Source organism: Bos mutus, chromosome 7 (genome assembly GCF_027580195.1).
Source record: "Bos mutus isolate GX-2022 chromosome 7, NWIPB_WYAK_1.1, whole genome shotgun sequence".
Classification (NCBI taxonomy): Eukaryota; Metazoa; Chordata; class Mammalia; order Artiodactyla; family Bovidae; genus Bos; species Bos mutus.
Window position 1 is genome coordinate 71267159 of NC_091623.1, and position 23333 is coordinate 71290491.

The 23333-nt window shown below is 39.9% G+C and overlaps 1 protein-coding gene across 1 annotated transcript in view; it reads right to left on the bottom strand.

Moving 5' to 3' along the window:
* The window catches only part of SNCAIP (synuclein alpha interacting protein), a 163790-nt gene that overhangs the window by 18832 nt on the left and 121625 nt on the right, over positions 1-23333 (bottom strand). The window contains 3 exon segments of the mRNA XM_070374087.1: positions 2500-2669; positions 7457-7582; positions 18051-18164. Of these exon segments, the coding sequence (XP_070230188.1) occupies positions 2500-2669; positions 7457-7582; positions 18051-18164 (410 nt within the window).

Sequence of the window (23333 nt, forward strand, 5' to 3'; positions counted from 1 at the left end):
TATGAGGCCACAATTCAACCCATTGACACCTACACTTATAGATCAGGATGTCTGAGAGAGCTGAAGGGTACCATTTCTAAATAATACCTATGTTGATGAAGGACTGGTAAAAATATCCTAGGAGGAAAAGGCGCTCAAGACTGTCTCCCACTCACAATTTTGGACTGAAAAACTAATGTTTCCCATCCTTCCTCATGCACCTTTTGATGTTATTGGTGCCCTAGAGTCTGAAGGGCAGAGTGGACTAAATAGAGTAAGTGAATTTCTGTTTTAGTTTTGCCAGTCTCACTGAGACACACAGTAAGTACAAAACTAGGGTCTCCAGCATAACCTCTCTTATTTCATATTCTCATTGGCTTGACTACAACTGTCTACAGCCTTCAGCTTGGAGACAGTGGAATAACTGCTGCCTATTAGCGTACATGTGTGTTTTATCCTAGGATCATCAGCACAGAGAGCAGCCAAGACCCTGACCTTGAAGAGTTCTACCAATAAAGCAACTACTACAGCTTAGGAAAGCCTCTCCAACTCTGTGCTGAGAGCCTGAGGGGAAGGTTTTTCAGTCTTTTCTCTGAGTACAAACCTTTAGAAAAAAACATTCCATTGGACTATTTTAAGGTTCCTCTCGATGGATATGTGCATATACTACTGGGGGGAGTATCCACTGGTACAACATTTCTGGAAGGATATTAGGCAGCATCTGTATACAAGTATCATGACAGCAAGGAGATCAAACCAGTCAATCCTAATGGAAATCAACCCTGAATACTCATTGGAAGGCCTGATGCTGAAGCTGAAGCTCCAGTATTTTGGCCACCTGATATGAAGAACTGACTCACTGGAAAAGACCCTGATGCTGGGAAAGACTGAAGGCAAAGAAGAAGAAGGTGGCAGAGGATGAGATGGTTGGATAGCATCACTGATTCTACACACATGACTCGGGCAAACTCTGGGAGACAGTGAGGGGACAGAGACGCTTGGTGTGCTGCAGTCCATGGGGTCACAGAGTCAGACGTGACTTAGTGGCTGAACAACAACAAAAATCCACATGTATGCACCTTTGTTCTGGTAATTCCTTTTCTAGGAACTTCTTTTCAGAAAGACCTATACATGTACATAAAGGCATGTGTACAAGTATGTTTGCCTTGACAAGATAACTTCCTGAAGGGAATTAGGAATTTGGGTGCATTTCCCCTTCAGTTACATCCAGACCTTCAAAGCTTGCTTAGCTCACCTGCCCCAGTGGAGTCTTGTGTAACTGGGCAAAGGATTGTTGGAGAGAAAGGAACCCCTCTAATTTTTAAGTTTAAATTTTTTTCTAGTGAAAGCCTAAACTCATTAGAGACAGTATTCTAGGTACTGACAGGGGAAGGGTGGAGGAGTGCAGAAACTCTTAACCTCTAAGGCACGAGAGCAGAAGCAGAGAGAGAAATGTTTCCCAAGTCTAGTGAGGAGCCAGAGGATCTAAGGACTTGTCACTGTTGCATGAATTAAATTCTAACCAGTTAAGGCCTCCCACCAACTACAGATCTTTTTTCACAAGGAAAGAAGAAAAAAATATTTTTTATAACTTCACTTTTCTCCCCTAAAACTTAATTTTTAAGGTCTATTCTCCTAATCTGTTACCATTACTTTGAGTGCTATTCTTGATTTTCGATGAGTCCCTTATCAGTATGGCAACGGTCATTTGGCCAATGTGTTCTCCAAGGGCTGACCTCTGTCCCTTTAGAGGGGCCTCAGCTCTTAGTCCTTCAACCTGCTTGACCCCCACCCCTCCCAGATAACCTCTCCTTGGGCCCTCCTTTTTTCAAACACATCATAGCAACTTCCCAGCCATGCTCCCCTGACATCTAGTTATGCAATGTGTACCAGCTTTATTATTTCATCAAAAAAAGAACTGGGCTTAACTAGACAAAGAGTGTTTTAAGTAACGTCATACTGAGTTCACATTCTGAGGATTTTTCATTCTGAGGATTTGTGAATTGTCTGCTTAATTTTTATAATAAATTTGCGGCAATGGTTACCAGGGTACATATACTTTCCCAAATATACATTTTTCTTTTTTGAGAAAACTGAGAAACTGGCTCATCTTGAACCTTTCTCTCTCTCACATTCTTTATAATTTGTTGAACTATTAAGGACAGAAGTTCGGAATGATGCCCACATGTGCTTTCTGCGCCTGCTACATCATCTGGGGCCCTAAGATGTGAAGACAGAGAGAGGCTCTCTCCCCTAGTCCACTGTGGCTTAAGTTTCCTGCTGAGGAAGCTTGCTCTGCTTTCTTTTTTTGCTTAAATATCATTTTGCCTCCACAGAGATGGCATCTTCAGCATGAACACCGGCTGTGAGGACTGGGAACGAGGGAAGAAAAGAAGATGAGGAGGACACTAGGCATTCCCGGTACCACCCACGCGAGGGAGCCTTCTGAGGACTGGGCTGACACCTAAGCACGACCTGACCAGCCAGACTGGGTTCTCATGGAACAAGCAGGTCACTCACTCCTTCAGCTGCTTGGTGAGCTTCACCACCTGGGAGGCTAGTGACATGCAGGTCTCCACCACCACCAGGTACCGGGAGCACAGGCTGTGTCCGTGGCGCTCGGCGCTCTGGGAGGGCTTCTCCCCGGCGTGGTTCTGCATAGTGACATTGGCTCCGTACTCAACCAGGGTCTGTTAGAGGAGGCAGAGACATGTGATCCGTCAGGACTTCCCTCTAAATGTTATTTAAAAAAAAATTTTTGGAGTATAGTTGATTTACAATTTTGTTAGTTTCAGGTATGCAGCAAAGTGATTCAATTTTATGTATATATATATATATATACATATATATATATATATTTATATTTCTTTTTTCCATGTTGCTTCCATTATGGGTTGTTACAAGATATTGAATATAGAATATAGTTCCCCATGCTACACAGTGAACTCTTGTTGCTTATTATTTTATGTACAGTAGTTAGCATCTGTTACTTTCATACTCCCAAATGTATCCCTCCCCCACCTCCTTCTTCCCTTTGGTAACCATAAATTTGTTTCCTATGTTTGTGAGTCTGTTTCCTTTCTGTATACAGAATAATTTGTATTATTTTTTAGATTTCACACATAACTGATATCATATAACTGCTTTTCTCTGACTTACTTAGTATGATATTCTTTAGGTGTGTTCATAAACATTACTTTTTAATGACTGTAACAGAAGGTTGAATGGAACTTCTCTTGTTGTTCCAAAACCAGTCACCAGAGTCCACAGCAGGACAGGGTGGGGGCAAGGAGCCTCCTATACAAAGACGACTTCTAGTGAGACTTTAGCAGTCAGTATCAGATGCCTCCCTTCAGAACCTACAACAACGCAACCGACCAACCTCCTACTATCAACCCCACCCAGCCTCAGAAGGACACTGGGAAGGAGAGGAGGATGTGTTGTCCTTAGGAGTCCTTTCCTTCGTGAGATGAGCAGGGCCGTGTCTGCAGTGAGAGGCTCTGTCCCTTTCAGTGGGTGGGCTCATGAATTTAGGGATGCCCCTAAGAAAAAGAAGGAACTTTTTTTACCTGTTCCTTTTTGGGCAGCACACTTGATCTGGTGCTGAACCTACCCAATCAGAGATAAAAAGAACAGGAGAGAACTGTCATGGCAGGGGCCCATATTCTCACCATGTGCCTTGGCGAGGATGTGTCTCCATAGATTGAGCAGATGTTGTAGAAGGGAGCATGCTGTGAGCTTATTATCACCCGATGAAAATGGAGAAGGTGCTTTAGCAGCAGGAGGCAGTGGGAAGCAACACCGTGGAGGGTCTTGTATGGGGGGGAGAGTGCAAGGTCGGGGCCGCATCTCCCTGTCAGGTAGCAGTGGGGAGGCTCTAAAGGACCCTCCAAAGACCCCACCCACCACATCCACCAGAGACACAGCCCCTGAAGGCTGCTCCCGAGGATATCAGTGGCAAACCTTAGTGAGCTAAAGAAGCAAGACAACTTTCAGGGAGATGCCATGGCCCCTGCCAGTTAAGCAAAGAGACAGCTGACTTTCTCTCTCCATACTCCCTATTTGTCCTCAACAGTGGATCCCAGGAGAGAGAGGTGAATAGGAGCTAAGGTGGTGTGTAACAAGCCACAGTCAAGCTTCTGTCCCAACCTTGTTCCTTCTACCCTGAGCTGAGCTGGCTTGGGGAGGAGAATACTTTGAATTAGAGATAAGACTGAGATTGTTCAATTGGTTTGAAGTATATGTTAATAGTCAAACAAAGGCAAAAAGTTAAGGAATCTTGTCAAGGTATCATTAATATAGGGGAGAAAGATTTGAAGGAGCATGGTTGAGACTGTTAATTTTTTTTTCTTTTTACTGTACTTTGGCTTGTGTGATCTTAGATCTCTGATCACGGATTGAACCTGTGCCCTCAGCAATGAAAGCAAAGAGTCCTAACCACCGGTATACCAGGGAATTCCCTGACATCGTTAATTTTTAAAAATTAAAACTTTAGTTTTTATGCTGTGGTGACAATAGACTCCACAAAAAGCTGTCACATCAATATTAATCAACTGGCATAGTCTGATATATTTTTTGACACTATCAAGATGAGTTTGTAGACCTCCGAATTTATTTTAGTAATAGATAATGTTTTCTCCACAAGAAATAATTGTTATTTTAAAATTCCTAGACTACTCAGACTCAGAGGTCATGAAGGAGCTTCATTTTCCACTCAATTTAGGATTACTCGCCATGAAAAGTCACTGTGCCCTACAGTTACTGCCACTCAGCTCACAAAGCGTCCCCACCCCACACTGAGCTCCCAGAGACACAGCATAAACACACACTCTTAGCGCTCCCCTTGGCTCCGGCCTCTGCAGTTTTCTTTCCAGTGTTTCCCATACTCAGCTCCCTCCTCACATCATAATGACACTTGCTCACTCCCTTTTCCACTTCCAATCTCTTTGTACCTACTTTTTCTCACACCCAGTGGAGAGACTTACTTCCAAGAGTATCCAAGTTTCCACATCCATGGTGCCTAGTGCCAAAAATATCATTTGTGTTAAGTGGAGATGAACACGCTGAAAGGACAGACTGCCTCTCCTCACATATTAAAAAAAAAAAATTGAAATCTCAAACAGAATTAGTGATATCAGCCAGTTTTCTTTGGCTTGTAGTCATTTATTAGCTGATAAAAGTTTACTCTTTTTTACTTTGAGACTATTAAATATGATAGTGTTTTGTTAAACAGAAAAATGAAGTTTTCAGTCTTCGTTCAATTATTTTCCCTCCACAAAAAGCAATGCTACTCCTTTCATCTTTCTGCAGACCCTGGTAGTAATTAAAATTTCTCTCTTTTCTATACATTTTGATTTCTCATCACTCCTTTCACAACTGGGTGTCTTAAATTAGAAGATGCATGCTTTGCCAACAATAGTGGGGAAACTTCTCAGACACTTGGAATATTTCCTGTTAATGTGGCTTTCCACAGAGCAGTTGCATGTGAGGAGACTGTGTAGAGATCTTTTTGCTATTGCCTCTGCATTCTGGTTTTATTCAGCTCTTGTCTCATATTTACAGCTTTTGCATATCTTCTCCTGTCATTTCCTAATCCTCTCTACTTTTCTGAGCAACTGGTTCTCACTGTCCAGTTTTTTCTTTCAGATACAGTCTACCGCACACAGGAAAACCTTGGTAAGTGCCTGTTAAGTTTGGAATAAAAGAAATATTACCAAATATGGTGCAAAAGAGCACTGTTTTCTTAGAGTTCTCAAGTACACATAAGATATTTTGAACTGTATGAATCTGGTGAGGTAAAAGTATTTTCTTTAATCGTGGCCTTCACCCATACATTGTCAATTGTTCTTTTCCTACATTTCAGGCAGATGTGGGAACAAATCCATAGATGTTGGGTCACTTTCAATGAAAAGAATGGTGTGACTGGTCAGACTCTGGTAATGATGATTTATTTTCCTAAAGTAAATTCCAGGCCAGTTCTAAACTTTGTTTCAATTCAAAGCTTTTCCTCTCCTTACACCATCACTGTCCCTCCTCCCCTTCAGCCCCCTCTCTCATTGTTTTGTCAGTCAGGGCCTTATACCTTCTAGCTGAAAAGGCCTATCCAGTTATTTAAAAAAATTTTTTTAAATTGAAGTATAGTTGATTTGCAATGTTGTGTCGGTTTTTGCTATATAGCAAAGTGACTCAGTTATACACATATAGATATTCTTTTTTATATGTTCTTTTCCATTATGGTTTATCACAAGATACTAAAAATAGTTCCCCATGCTGTACAGGCAGGTGGGAGAGGGAAGGCCTGGGAGTTTGGGATTAGCAGATGTTAAACTATTACATATAGGAGGCCTGCCCAGTTTTCACATTCACGTGCTCCTCTCAGGACCCCCCGCCATGCGCTGTGAGGGCAGCAGCCCTGGTGTGGCTCAGCTCTGGGCAGCTCTGCGTTCAGCTGCGGGATGAGATGCCAACGCTTCTTCTCGTAGGAAGCCTGTACTCTCTAAGCAGCCCTCTTGGAGGTCTCCTCAGGTGGCTGGGGCAGGGAGATGCCACCTCCCGTGGCTCCACTCCCCAATCTCTTTCCATCACTACACACATAAGACACAGTAAAATTCTCCAGGTATGTTTGGCTAGAAGGGTGAGGCCACCTGAGGCTGTTGGGTGGACTGGCTAGCCAATCAGGGCCCTGCCGAGCCTGCCCTCGGGCTGAGGGGGTCTATGTCAAGGGCTTCCTAGAATCAGTTCTGGGCTTTTTGAATGTATTCAAGAAGCTCAGTCCTACTACAAAGAAAGGGAGAAAACCACAGGACCCTCTCTCCCCAGCCTACTACCTGCTGTGTGTGTGTTTAGTCGCTCAGTCGTGTTTGACTCTGCGACCCCATGGACTATAGCCAGACTCTGTGATTCCCTTATCTATGGGGTTATCCCAGCAAGAATGCTGGAGTGGGTTGTCATGCTCTCCTCCAGGGGATCTTCCCCACTGAGGGACACAACTTGCGTCTCTTGTGTCTCCACTGTGTCATACTGCTTGATACTCTAAGGAATTTTTCTAATTGTTTCCTGAAAATTCAGTTCTGTTTTTTAGACACTTGGGAAGGCAAAGTGTGCTAACAGCAGCAGGCATGGCCACCTGCCATGTGACAGTCTGAGCGATGTCCGTCTGACAGGGGTTTTCTGCTATCTTGAGAACACAGGGTGCTTAACATCTACTGTCCTCAGCACTGGGGTTTTCAGGCAAGGCTGAAAGGGCAAGAAGAGACCCTGTCAGCACCCTGTGACATGCAAGGAGAGACCCAGACAGCTATTCGTGCCCATGCTCGTGTGCACTTCTGGAAATACAAATATATCAATTTGATTCTTCTATTATCCACTAAAGAGACAAAGTTGATTTAATCTAGACATTCTCCGAGGGAACTAAATTCCCATTTTCTGCTTTACTACTTGTTGCACTCTTTTCTCCAGAGAAGCAGGGCCCGTGTACCTGTATGCACCCGAGGTAGCCATGCTGTGAGGCCACATGAACAGCACTGTTGCCATCTTGGTCCACTTCATCCAGCGAGATGCCCTGCTCTTGCATGAACTGAAGAAGCCAGAGCAGAATCTTCTCCTATAGACACAAGGACAAGTTGGAATTAATAGGCTGTCATTTAGAGCCAAATGATTGGAAAAGACCCTGATGCTGGGAAAGATCAAAGGTAGGAGGAGAAGTAGGTGACAGAGGATGCAATGGTTGGATGGCATCACCAATTCAATGGACATGGTTTGAGGAAACTCCAGGAGATGATGAACGACAGGGAAGCCTGGTGTGCTGCAGTCCATGGGGTTGCAAAGAGTCAGACATGACTGAGCAGCTGAACAACATGTAAAGAAGCCTAATAAAAAGAGGAAAATAAAAATCTAACATGTGAAGCTTAGATATAGCCAAGCTTACCCTATGAAGAGAACATTTCCATTCTGTATGAACTGAAAATTGATGCATCTCTGACTAAAGTCAATGAAAGAGAATTGTGCTGAGAATTCAAAGAGCAGAAAGTTATCTCAGAAATGCTCTTGTTTTGCTTCCATATTCTTCAGGTGGAAAAACGGATTCAGAGAAAGTTTGAGCATCTCCTCAAAGTTACACAGTGAGACGGAGTCAATGCTGGAACCAGAATCCAAGTCTTTTGATTTCAAGGCAATATTTCTGCTAGTCTGTTAAATTATCTGGTAGCTTTAAGAATATTATAAAACCTTGAACTATTGAGATAACTAGTTTCTACTTTAAGTTAATCACACTTCAACTATGACTTTGTAATCTCACACCTTTCAATCAACAGGCTTCCAAAAAGGGGAAACATATAAAGTTGTTAGGCATAAGATAACCACACTGAAATGAAACTGGGACCCTCTTGATTTTTCTGATCAAATGGTGGCGGTATTTGAAAGGTAAAGCTTTCTCTTCTATGTTAAAGAGCACCAAACCTCTGAACACAACCTTTCCAAAGCAAAGACACAGAAGAGTCAGTGCGTGTTGTCATAACCTGTTTGCATTTTACCCACTGAGTCTTTTGTGGTATTTTCATGTTATGTTTAGTCTCAGGAGAAAGCAGGGGGATGGGATTTCAGGGTTTTAAAATAGAAAAATTAAATATAATGCTAAAAAAATACGAGAGTGGTAAAAATAACAGCATAAAATTTAGTGGGTGGAATTTGACATTTAAAAAGATGATCATGCCTTTCAAAGAGCCTTGAACCTCTCCTTAGCCTTTTATAGGATTTTTTCCCAGTTATTTGCTCGGACTGTTCATGAACTTTTATACTTTTCTGGATTAAATTTGCCTGCACCTTCTGAACATGCCAACTAATCTGCTAAAGGAATGTTGGATCAAAACAGCCAACTCCTTTCATGTTTCTCCCCTCATGTGGGGAACGGGGCACTGTTTATGAAAGCAACTGTGATATCAGGGAGAGACCGAATATTTGCACCACACTTTTTTTCACAGGAGCAAGCTGAAAGTAAGCCCTCCAAAGAAAAAGAACAGAAAATGTAGTTAATAGCTGCAACCAAGAATGTATCCTGGCAAAGCAGGGTGAGCGTTAGCTGCAAAAACAGACAGACCTTGTAGGAAGGGGAAATCCTCCATGTCCTGAGAGAATGAGGTGGGGCAGAAACCCGAGGCCACGGCTGGGTGGCTGGAGGTGGATAAAAAAGAGGCCTAAGTGCTCTCTTCTTCAGAGGCAAACAAAGAAAGAAAGTTGAAACTGATACCAGAGCAAGTGATGTTTCAAATGTATAAGGTAGAACAACTTCTGTTACTTTTCCTATTTTAGGGGAAAAAAAAAATTGAATTATCTTAATTTGGAGACAGATGACTAATTCATTTTTATTGAAGTACAGTTGCTATACAATGTTGTTAGTTTCTACTGTTCAGCAGAATGAATCAGTTATACATATATATGTATATTCCCTTTCTAAGATTTCCTTCCTATTTAGGTCACCACAGAGCCTTGAGTAGAGGTCCCATGCTATACAGTAGGTTCTCGTTAATTATCTATTTTATACATAGTAGTGTATGTTCTTGCCTGGAGAATCCCATGGACAGGGGAGCCTGGTAGGCTGCAGTCCATGGGGTCGCTAAGAGTTGGACACGACTGAGCGACTTCACTTTGACTTTTCACTTTCATGCATTGGAGAAGGAAATGGCAACCCACTCCAGTGTTCTTGCCTGGAGAATCCCAGGGACGGGGGAGCCTGGTGGGCTGCCGTCTATGGGGTTGCACAGAGTCAGACATGACTGAAGCAACTTAGCAGCAGCAGCAGCAGTGTATGTATATGTCAACCCCAAACCCCCATTCATCCTCTCTCCCTCCTAGTATCCATAAGTTTGTTCTCTATATCTGTGTCTCTATTTGTTTTGCAAATAAGGTTATCTGTACCATTTTTCTAGATTCCACATATAAATGATATTATATGATACTTGTTTTTCTCATTCTGACTTACTTCACTCTGTATGACTGTCTCTAGGTTTATCCATGTCTCTGCAAATGGCAGTACTTCATTCCTTTTCGTGGCTGAGTCATATTTCATTGTATATATGTATCACATCTTCTTTATCCATTCATCTGTTGATAGACATTTAGGTTGTTTCCATGTCCTAGCTGATGTAAATAGGTGCTGCTGTGAACACGGGGGTGCATGTATCTTTTTAAATTATGGTTTTATCTGAGTATATCCCAAGAGTGGGATTGCTGGATCATATGGTAGTTGTATTTTTAGTTTTCTTCAGAATCTCGATACTATTCTCCACAGTGGCTGCATCAACTTATATTCCCATCAACAGTGTGGGAGGGTTCTCTTCTCCTCCATATCTTTCCAGCATCTGAATCATGTGATCTTAACTCCTAAAAAGATCTGGATGAGTGGGTATATCTCAAGATCAATGACATGACCAACTGGTTAGAAGTCAATGTCTAAGAAATATCAAGAGGGCAATTTGCTGTGCCTTTGCTGGTGAAAAGGACAGCCCTGCTATCTTCAATGGCAAGCTTGTGGTGACTTGGTTTGCTCCATGATATTAAACACTAAGATTGTTAAGTGGGAGAGATTTTAGTGAATCATCCAATTCAAACTCTTATTTTACAAATCAGACAACTGAAAAAAACAACTGGATATTCTCGGATATTCCAGCAGCTTCTTTAGCAAGTAAAGTTCATAGGGGTTCAAGATAATCAGAAATACTTTATATGTATGTTCTTGTCAGGCACACTTTCATGTTTTCCAGACTCAATTAAATATCATAATGGATGTGTGTGTGCTCCACATGCACAGAAAATGCCCTTTACTATAATTCACAGTGTTTTTACTTCTGTTGTTGCTCAGACACCAAATCATCTCTGACTCCTTGTGATTCCATGGACTGCAGCACACCAGGCTTCTTTGTCTTTCGCTGTCTCCCAGAGTTTGCTCAAATTCATGTCCATGGAATCAGTGATGCCATCGAACCATCTCATGCGCTGTCATCCCCTTCTCCTGCCTTCAACCTTTTCCAGCACCAGAGTCTTTTGCAGTGAGTTGGCTCTTCCCATCAGGTGGCCAAAGTATTAGACCTTCAGCATCAGTCCTTCCAATGAAAATTCAGGGCTGGTTTCCTTTAGGATTGACTGGGTTGATCTCCTTGCAGTCCAAGGGACTCTCAAGAGTCTTCTCTAGCACCACAATTCAAAAGCATCAATTCTTTGGCAGTCAGTCTTCTTTATGGTTCAACTCTCATGTTCAGATATAACTACTGGAAAAACCATAGCTTTGACTATATGGACCTTTGCTGGCAAAGTGATGTCTCTGCTTTTCAATACGCTGTCTATGTCTGCCATAGCTTTTCTTCCAAGGACTAAGTGTCTTTTAATTTTGTGGGTGCAATCACTGTCTGTAGTGATTTTGGAGCCCAAGAAAATAAAATCTGTCACTGTTTCCACTTTTTATCCATCTGTTTGCCATTAAATGATGGGACCAGATGCCAGGATCTTAGTATTAGGCCAGCTTTTTCCCTCTCCTCTTTCACCTTCATCAAGAAGCTCTTTAGTTTCTCTTTTCTTTCTGCCATTAGAGTGGTGTCATCTGCATATCCAAGGTTTGATAATTTTAGTAATACAGTTAGAGGAAATATAATACTACATTCCATAAGAGCAGGAATTTTCCCTTTATAGAAATCTGGGGAAGAACCTATAGAGACCTGGACTTTACAGGGGCTTGATGCCTTGGAAGAACAGGACAAGGTCTCTGTAAGGCAGGAGGTGCCTTGGCTCCTGGGGCTCTCCCTGTCAAGTGTAGTCCATACTGTTATGATAACCTGCTGCTTTTCTTAGGATGACCTGGATATTTCTTCCTTATAATTATTCTTACCAAATTCAATATGCAAGACTTTAATCAAGGAAGACCCATTATCTTAATTCAGGTTAGCTGCTCCGTGGTGTCTGGCTCTTTGTGACCCCATGGATTGTAGCCCACCAGGCTCCTCTGTTCAAGAAACTCAAACTCTGGGAGATAGTGAAGGACAGGGAAGCCTGGCATGCTGCAGGCCATGGGGTCATAAAGAGCTGGACACATCTAAATGACTGAACAACAGCAGCAACAACATTATCCTATTGTTTAAAACAATGTAGGTCTTTGCCCAGCAGGTCAAATTCAGTTTCCTATGCTGCAGTGGACACTTTAATAAGCTATGCAACTGGCCGCACCGTCCCTGGTGGCTCAGATGGTAAAGAGTCTGCCTGAAGTGTGGGAGACCTGGGTTTGATCCCTGGGTTGGGAAGATCCCTTAGAGAAGGAAATGGCAACCCACTCCAGTATTCTTGTCTGGAAAATCCCATGGATGGAGGAGCCTGGTGAACTACAACCCATGGGGTTACCAAGAGTCAGATATGACTGAACAACTTCACTTTCACTTTATGCAACTGGCCTGTTTACTGAGAAGTTATATGGAAACGACCATCTCCCTATGATACTGTGCAGAGAGGCACTGCTCAAAGGGATGGGCTGATTATCCACTTGGTTTCACAACCAGAGTTTAGGATTTCTGAGATGGCATGGAGATGGTTAGAATCCCTTGATTTGGGTAAAGCATATTTAGCATCCTGGAGAAAAAAACAGCAACCCGCTCCAGTGTTCTTGCTTGGAGAATCCCATGGACAGAGGGGCCTGGTGGGCTACCGTTCATGGGATAACAAAGAGTCGGACACAATGTTGGCCACAATGGGCTGAGTGACTAAGCACAATGTTTAGCATCCACTCTCCTAGAAATGCTTTCTGCTCTGATTCTGGAAAACATGCAGAGACCCACAGTCCTACAGTTTAAACAGTGACTTATTTGACAAATATCCAGTAAAGAGATACAGCTACTTTCTCCAACTAAGATGACCCTGTGAATGTATATCACATATAAATATATATCCATGATGCCTAGCTCTTCTTTTAGACCTTTAGTGTGTTCTCCCCACCTCCCCAGTGACCCCACCCCTGCCGTGTGTGTGTGTGTGTGTGTGTGAGAGAGAGAGAGAGAGCACGGGTGGGGGATATTAAAGAATATAACTTCAGACCTTCATGTTCCCATAGGTATTGCTTTTAGAGAACATCCAATGTAATCACATGGATGACGCAGTTCTGTATTATTTCTGTTTTACAGATTGCCTCTCCAACTGACATGCCATCCAATCACCTATATCTATTATATCTACCCATTCAATGTTCATCTAATGAATGAAAACTTACTTTATGTACTAGTTTCCTCTTCTGGGGATTTTCTGCTCTTTTGATAACCTGCTTTAATGTTTTTTGTGCATTCTTAAAGGCAATGGAACTTCTTTATAGAGGCAATTAATACATGTAATTTATGAACTTTGCTGGACAGTCTAGTTAAAAATGTAATTGAAAAGGATGCCACAGGTACATTACTGATATCAATAAAATCTCTATAGTTTTGTTACAACTGTAAGTTCTAAAGGAGGAAATTTTGTCTGTGATTATGTCATCAAATCTAACAAGCCATCAATTGTAAGATTCATTCCAGTTTTTGAGATGCTCAAATGTGAAAAAAAAAAAAAGGCCAGCAATAGTTTCATATTGTCACTTATTGTAAAATAAATGTAGAATCTAGAGAGAGTAAAACATGAAAAAATAATACATCTAAGAATAGATTGAACAGGTTTAGGACTTCCCTGGTGGCTCAGACGGTAAAGAATCTGCCTGCCAATGCAGGAGACCCAGGTTCTATACCCAGGTTCTATCCCTGGGTTGGGAAGACACCCTGGAGAAGGGAATGGCAATCCACTCCAGTATTCTTGCCTAAGAATTCCATGGACAGAGGAGCCTGGTGGGCTACAGTCCATGGGGTCACAGAGTCAGACATGACTGAGTGATTAACACACACACAAAGATGTTTTTAGGCCGAAAATTTTTTTTGCCAAACTTATACTTTACTTATAGGTAAATAAACAATATTTATAGCAATAAAAATCATAAGTTGGAGGGTATCCAATAACCATTATAGCTGACATTTACCTAGTGTCTACTATAGGCTTCCTGTGACTTTTCTCATTTGGATCTCAGAGCAACCCTGTTAAGAAAGTTCTATTATCTCCATTCTAAAGATGAGGAAACTGAGGTCCAGGACACATTTTCTTATCTTTTCTTTTAAAATAAAGAAATATATACAAGGCTCCTGGGCTAGTAAGGGTAGGGCTAGGATTTAAACTCAGACTGAGGAGCTAACGTCCTGTGTCTTCTGTGTATGAATATCCACCACGGCTCATGACCCATGACCCCTGACTCCATAAAGGACGTGCTCCTTTGGCACCCCTTGGGTCACAGAAATCACATTAACTGCCTGTCAGTCTGTGGGTTGTGGAGCTCTGTGCTAGTTATGCTTTTTCAAAGGCCTTGGAGAGCAGATTCTTGCTTGTGCCGATCAAAGGTTCTTCTGTGCACTTTCATCTGCAATTGTAGAACTTTCAGTGTTGTTTACTTATTTCTGCCCCATGACAACAAAATAATAAAGTCAACAGAATATTTCTCCTTTTAAAAGTAAACTGTGGAAAAACTATAACACAGCCTGTGGAAGCAACCCCCTCACCAGCAGGCCCGTCATCATTCATGACCATTTGGAGGAATTCTGAGCCTTTTGTGAAAAAGTGACTTTTATTTTTTTAATCTGATCAGGTCAAACATTTAAAATGGAGAATGAACATCACATAGGCAAGTGTGCTCTTTCTCAGTAAATGCTTAATGCTATGATGCCTGCTGTTTCCATAGCAGAACTTCTTGACCAAAAGTCACATTAAAGGTTTAGAAACAAAATGAGAAGTTTGATGTTGAAACAGTGACCAACACGCCAAACAGGCCGGAGCCCCCAAGCATGTGAGGGCGAGAGCTTCACTGGGACCCTGAAGGAGACCATCTGAGCTTTCATATTTGAATAAAACAGTCCAAGTTACACAGGTGGTAGCTTTGACTTGAGATCATTCTGTCTTGATTGTTTCACCAGCAGCATCTCTCCCTCGGGACAGCAAAGCAGGCCCATCTGAACATGCGCCCCTCTCTTTCCCTGAGTGTCCCTCACACATTCACCTTCATGCTCCCCATGGCTGGTTCTGCTAGGTACTATCAGACAATGAAGTAATTGCCCCCTCTGAGACTTTGTGTGTCAAGAGGAGGAAAATCAATTCCTGTTACCCAAAGATCTATCACTCCAGGAGACCACTAAAAACTGCTGGCTACCTCGTGGTTCTGGAGTCCTTACAGTTAATTTTTTACCAGAAAAAGGATGCCAACTGTGAGTCAAATGAAGCCCATTCTTTTAAGAATCTATAGGAGGGGCAGAGGGTAACCCAAATAAACCAGGAGAGAAATTTTCCTCTGTACTATCCTTTCCAAAAGGTATTTACTGAAGAAACAAAAGCAGAACACACTCAAGTGCCTGCTCCATGTAGAAAAACCTGCATGTGCTGAAGCCATTAGAAAACTGTTCAGTAACAGTCTTCCTTGTGAAAATATTAGGCTTGCGATGGTTCCAAGCTCAGCATCTCCACGGGTTATCTGTTACATAAGTGGCTGCAGCAGACATAGGATGGCTGCGCTGAGCTTGCAGTCCTAATGGGTGTCTACATTTTCCACTTGGGTAGGAATGCTCTCCTGAAAGCACTGCTGGGTACTCTGCTCAGAGCTGTACTTGAGGTCATTAAAAATGCTTATCAACTTGAAATAACAATCTGAAGACTGATACTAACATGAAGCAAATGTTTGACATGGCTCTTCGCAAAGGTCACTAATTTCTGTATTTTCCTCTTCTCCAGCCAAATAAACCACACTGTCACCTGACCAAATCCCAGAAATGGCACTTTCTTTTGTTTTATCCCAATGGCTTCAAAGTTATGAGACGCCTGCTGTGAGAGTTGAAGAGAGAAACTGGCACCTATAAGCAACATTTCCCAGGACAAAGAATACCAGATGCCCTATTATTGACTTAAAGTCTCAGAACAGCAAGGCAATCCTTCCCTCCTTTTCTTTGGCAAGCTCTTCCAAAACTGCAGTCAGCTTTTCCACTGATATCTGAAACTCCTCTTTACATAAGCAAATGAAATCAGGGGTGTGAAACAATTATTCAGACAATTTGAGAATAAATAAAATTTCATCTTATACTGAGAATGATTTATGAGGACTATTTGTCTTCATAATTCTTGTGGTCATTTGAAAATACTATTCTCCCCTCTGCTGGCCTAAGCCAAAAAAGAGCATCTTTAGCAAATACTTATTAATTCTTATGGTAGTTCATAGAACACCATGGCTGGGGCTCATAAGTGCAATACACAAAGAAAATGAAGCAATTACTTCAAAGACAGTGGCTTTTACAAATTTTAAATGTTCTTGCTTCTTTCTTCATTCCATAAATTTAGTACCATGAGCTGTGTTTAAGATACTCCAAATATCACAACATATTGTTAGATAGAATTATTTAAAAAAAAAAGGACTTCTGCAGCTATATCGGTTCCATTGCAAACAAGCTACACAAATTTACACGGATGGAGAAAAAAAACAGAATCTGGCCTCAAAGTCAAAGGACCTGAGTTGAGATCCAGCCTTTGCTCTTACTGGCCACTAGACCATATGTCAACCACTTAAACGACTTTCTGTCTTCAGTCTCCTCATCTATAGACTAGGGATAAAAACAACAGAATCCAATAACGTTGTTTTAAAGACTAAGTCAGATAATGTACACAAAAGTCCAATGGCATGGTGCTTGGTATGTATAGGAAACAGTACATATATATATTAATTGAAGTTACCATGGCATATTATAAGGTATCACCTAACATGAACCCCACTAAAGAAAGGCTGTGGCAATATTCTGAGTCTATTTATAAATTTGAGATTTTCATGCTCGAAAAAGTATAATCTCTTGTTGACAACACCACAATTTACTGCCACTGGGAAAGTTTACGAAGCCAAAGGGATACGGTTATAAGAATGAGAAGCAATTTTCTTTGCCACAAACAAATGTGATTAAATCTATTTTAATGCACTGCTGACTTTATTTATATTTTCTTAAGGCTGAGATTGGCATTTTGTGGTTCCAGTTTTTTTAAAGATTATTTATACTCATCCTTCCCAAAGGGAGTTAGTGATGATTTTTTACTGTATACACTGGATTGTAATCTGTGTACATCAATTACTCACACTGGGATTTCCTAATGTAGAAACTGACTGTAACTGAGACTCACTTCGTTTGCATGATTGCTCATCTATTTTTTTTTAATTCTCTAATTCTTTGTTGAAGATGATAAAACAAGCTTTGAATACATAAACAAACATAAATAGAAAAACTCAATGTTGTAATTATTACCAAATTAATCTGAAAGTAAAATTTAGCAATGACAATTAAAATCCCAATAAAGATGGTTTAACTGAATATGAACAGCCTGTTTTGGAAAAGAAAACATGTACGAATATTTAAGAAAATTTTAGGTAAGTGATTGCTTTGCTTATCTTTAATGGAGCAAGACTTCCTCAATTAATGTCTTACTAAAGATTTGCTTTTTAATTTTGGGTTCAAGAAAATATATTATTTTTCCTTTCCATAAAAGTTAAATTTGTTTATTGTAGGAAATTTGGAAAGAAGTGAAAAACATAAAAAAAGAAAATAAAAGTCACTTATAAGTCTGAGTGATAATTACTATAAACATGTGGAGACAGTTTTTTTTTTCTAGTCTTATTATTCATTTCTCTTTATCTTCAAAATTCAAAGTTGGTGCCAAATTACAGGAACAGTTTTGTATCATATATTTTAACTGAATATTATATAATGAATATTTTTCTGAAAAATTCTGTCATATGAATGTCTCATTATTTATCCAATATTCTATCATGAAATATCTAGGTTTAACACATTTTTTTCCTACAAAAAAATGCTACAATGAATATCATTGCCTATAAATCTTTGAATATATCTTTGATGATTTTTTAGGTTTGGATTTTGATATATTAAAATTTTAAAAAGCAGTAGATTACACAGTATGCAAAGAGAAAATAATTAAAATTTTCTTCATACCTGACCAAAACAACCTGCATAATGAATAAGGCTTGGAAAATCCTTAGAACAACTCAATTCAGCAATGGCTTCTGTTTCACTCACCATCCAGCGTACACACTCCAACTGACCATTCTAGATTAAAAAGAAAAAAAAATGAAGGTAATTCAAGTTTAAAAGTTATCTCACAGGTGGCATTTTTACCAAGAAAAAAAATCACATGAATTTTAGCTTTTATTTCTGGCTTAACTCATTTACAATAAATGTATACCATACTTGTGACCAGTAATTTCTACTCTAAATCAACTGCATAGTTTTTACTTAAATATGTTCTCATAATTTCATTATTTAAAAATCAATTTATTAAAGTATAATTTGCTAACTATAAAATGTACTCTTTTAAAAGTACAATTTGAATTTTTGACAAGTATATTCTCTGGTAACTCCAACTCCAGTGAAGACATAGAACATCTCCACCCTTGCCCCCTCATTTCTAGCTCTCCTTTGTTCTCCTACTGCTCACCTTTGCCCACATGACCACTCTGATTCCTATCACAGCAGAAGAGAATATGCACTCTTTAACATCAAGTTTCTTTCTACCTGGGCTTCCCTTGTAGCTCAGTCAGTAAAGAAGCTGCCCGCAGTGCAGGAGACCTGGGTTCGATCCCTGAGTTGGGAAGATCCCCTGGAGAAGGAAATGGCAACCCACTCCAGTATCCTTGCCTGGAAAATCTCATGGACAGAGAAGCCTGGTAGGCTGCATAATGCTTCTATCTACATAAGCTACTGCTTGGAGATAGCTTATTTCTTTTTATTGCTGAGAAGTATTCCACTGTATGAATATACTACAATTTGTTTATCCATTAACTCTTAGAACTGGCTTTTTCTCTTGATAAGTTAGAATGTGAGGAGTCCAAAATAAAGAAAAGGGAAATAATCCCAATGCTACATTCACTGAAGGAGCCTTCTCTTCCCTGATGCTCACAGTCCTTTTCTCCTGTGCTCAAACCCACACTGTGCAAACCAGGAAGACTGCTGTGATATACACAACCTAGCCATTAAGACCCAGACTTTGGACTGGATTTAAATCCTTAATCCACCACTTAGTTACAAGACCTTGAATAAGCGTCTTCATCTCTCTGATACTCAATTTTCTCATCTATGAAATAGCAGGGGTTAGTAGCAGCTACCTTATGGAGTTACCGTAAAGATTAAATGAGGCGAAGCATGTCAGCTTCCTAAGCACACAATACCTGTTATCTTATACTATATTAAAATGCTATCTTAGATCCTCATAATAACTCCAGAAGACAAATGAGACATTCAGCTGCTTTCCTGGTTTACACAGTGTGGGATCTTAGCCCAAGAGAAAAGAACTACGGTGGGTGTGAAGTCAGGGAGGCCTATACTGAAAATAAGACAGGGGAAGTAATCTGCTCATTCTTCACTTACTCTGGAATTTCAAGTAGTTAACTTGTAGCTAATCTCATGTAGAACAGTCATCTAGCATGATTAGTACCTGTTGAATAGTTTCCCGGTGCCCTACTCAGCTCTATCTCCTCCCATTTCTTTCCTCCTTGCTGCCCAGGGAGGCTGATCTCTATGGGTTGATTCCCTTGGCCCCCGGCTTTTGACTGGGTTTGGCTGATGGAAAGCAGTAGCAGGAAACCAGGAAAAGAGAGTGTGTTTAAGGTTCCCTTTGTTCCCAACTCCCCCTTAATGGAGATGCCACTGGTCTGCTGAGTCCTACCAACCAGTCAAAGGTCAAAAGTCAGCAGTTCTACTCAATCCTCTCTATCTCAAGTCCTTCCCCTGCCCTTTTAGGCTCTGGGGTGGTAAATGCGCTCTGGTTGTTACTGACCCCAATATATTGTACTGTCCTTCACATGCTCCCTACACTACACCCCATCCATTCACCCTCCTTTTGCTTATAAATCATTCATTATGGCCTCTCCTTAAATTACACAATTTGAGCATGCAGTGTTTCTTAGGAGAACTTAAAAAACAAAATAAAACAACCCAAGGATACAATGTGCTTCATTCCCTCTGAATGAAGAAAGAAAAAGGAACCATGGTGAGCATCTATAAGCAAGACAGTCTACATCAATGTATTTTAACACAGAATGCAGAAATATGAGATAATAGTCCTGATTTTAGTAATAGCAGTTAGAGTCTTTTCTCTGTCTTTGGTTAGTCTAACTAAAGGTTTGCTAATTTTTAAGCAGCTTTTTATGAGACAAATTTGGTTTTGCTGATTTTTTCTATTGCTTTTCTATTGTCTATTTCATTTATTTTTGCTTGAAAAGTTTTAGATTTCCTTCTTTCTGCTTGCTTTGAATTTAGTATTTTTCTAGTTTTATGAGGTAGATTAGGCTATTAATTTGAGATCTTCCTCCTTCTCCTTCTTTTTTAAACACAGGCATTTACCAAAACATATATTTCCCTTTAAGTAAGCTTTAGGTGCATATTTAAATGTAGGTATGTTGCATTTTCATTAATCTCCAAACAGCTTACAATTTTCCTTATAATTTCTCTTTTGATATAATGATTATTTTGGACTGTGTTAATTCTATATACTTGTGAATATCTTAAATCTCCTTCTGTTATTAAAGCTGATTGCATTTCATTATAGTTAAAGACAAACATTTTGCATGATTTTAATTACTTTAAATTTATTGAGATCTGTTTTATGACCCAACATATGGTCTATAAGAGAGAATATTTCATGTGCACTGGAAAAAAATGCATGTTTCTGCTGCTATTGGGTAGAATGTTCTGTTCGATGTGTTAGGCTTAGTTCATCGAAGAAGAAACATTTAAACAAATAAAAAGTTGCCAGAGAGGCAAAAGGAAATACTATATCATTACCATGAGTTTGAAAGCCATATCACTTGTCATTAATAGAACTACCAACAAAACAAAAATCTTATTAAGTTCTAGCTGGAAATTTTTACTTGCTAACATCTCTGAGCTTTGGGTCACTCATTGTATGTTAAAAAGGACAATCAGTAGGTTATGTATTTTCTCACCAGACCAGCATTTTGTCTTTGGACTTACTCAGAAATTAAAAGAGAATTAAGGTTATTTCATTACAAATCTGTTTAGATTCTAAATTTTTGTGCTGGCTCCATGTTAGAAAACAGATTGTTTTCACCTTTTTGAAACTTTCTTTACAATCATTTTGTTTAACTGTTCCCAAAGGGCACTTAATAATACCTTGAACTCCCACAGTATCTAGTGTTGGGTCCCCGAGAAAGCACTCAATAAATTTTGCATGGAGCTGGCAAGAATTTATGATGTTCCATTTAAGGAGTTTAAGTGTGGGGAGAGATGTTCTTAAGCTTTGGTATGACTTCAGAGCCCCTTTTCTAATGTAATCTTCTTATTTGATATCCTGTCTCTGACTCTGCTTCCTGTCAGCCAAGTCGTATCATCTGAGCAACTTCTGCCCATTTGTACCAAGTCTGTTTGTCTTTAATGACAGCAGGGCTCTCCAAAATGTGCTTAACGAGGTGAAACGCCACCAGTTAGTTACCAGTGTTCAAAACAAGGTCTTAAAATGGAAGAATGATGACTTTTTGGGACTCCCTCAATTTCATCAATGTCCATCACAAAACACTAATGGACTGAGGCAGGACATGTATCAGGACAGGATCACCAGAAGGCAAGGCACGTGTTATAAAATATTTGTATTTACCGCTTTTGTAAATTCTAGATTAAATGAAGGAATAAAAGAACACTTCCATTTCTCAGATCATTTTCCAGAAATAAAGTATGAAAAGCCTGAGACTGCGAAACTATAAGAGCTTTTGAGTCCTATGGGTTTGATTGCATGTTATTCATTAAAGCAGGAAAAAAAATTACTAAGTTTGCATGCTGATTGTATCAGAGAGAAGCTATATTGACTGGAGGAGTTTAAGAATAAACAAACACTTAATATGAATAACATAAAGGAGTTTGCCCAGGGTTGGCTTAATGACCATTAAATTTCTTAGGTACCTTTCTACTTTGAAGATTCTTACTCTATGAAAACAAGCATTTGGGCACACAAATTAACAAATTTTATATGATTATGTGTGTGTGTTAGTCTCTCAGTCGTGTCTGACTCTTTGCAACTCTATGGACTATAGCCCACCAGGCTCCTCTGTCCATGGGATTTTTCCAGGCAAGAATACTGGAGTGGGTTGCCATTCCTTTCTCCAGGGGATCTTCCTGACCCAGGGATTGAATCCGGGTCTGCCACACTGCAGGCACTCTTTACTGTCTGAGCCACTAGAGAAGACTTAACTACAATTATGTAGTTAAGATATATTCAAAACCCACCACTAGTGAGTAAAACTAATGAGCACTGTATTTTATAAATACTAAAATGACAAGGTAGATGTCAGCAATCACTGGCACTGAAAGAATATTTTAGTCATGACTGACATTCCCACTGATTACCAAACCCAATTCTTGCCTTCCCACACCATTCTGACATGGGACTAGATCCTGAATTCACCATCCTGCACTGGTAACTTACCTGCCTTATCCACCAGGCTATCAATTCCTTAAGAAAAGAGACTATGTCTCATTCACATTTGTTTTGCCAGTGCCTTAAAACAATGTCTGGTGGACTCAAAAACACTGTTTAACTTCACTATACTGAATTTTCACTCACACTTGTTTTTTTCTTTTTTCTTGATGGCAGTTCAGCTCTTATTTGACATAGCATCACTGACAACTAAGGAAAAATGATATCTATCCACTGGGGTCATGGATTTCTTATATGATCAAGAAACCTAATGACTGAGTAACATTAAACACAATAGAAAGCAACTTTTTAACAATGTAAAACTTTGCTGAATGATAAATAAATTGAAGATACAAAAATTTAGATTTGCATAAGAGGTATACAGGGGAAGGAAATTGCTTTTCAAATATAACATGTTCCTTAGTGAATTCACAAACAGACTTTAAACTAGCAAGTTCCCCTAGTATATTTCAATATAATTCTATTTGTAAAAATTATGATTATTCAGCTTTTAGAAGCCATAACTATTAAGCAAAGCAAAGTACAAATGCAGAAGCACAAGATGTATTATATTTCCCTAAACTTCACTTCTGGCTTCTTAATAAATGTGATTGAATTCCACATTTATTTGCCAAAGATCTTAAAAGTAATTTTAGTTTAATAGCTAACCTTTTAGTGATGTGTTACATTTTACAGAGGCACTCACTACAGTGCTATAAAAGACAACATTTTCCTGTATCAGTGTTTCTGGGTTTTAACTCTATCCCAGTCGGCATTAATTTGCCTAGTTT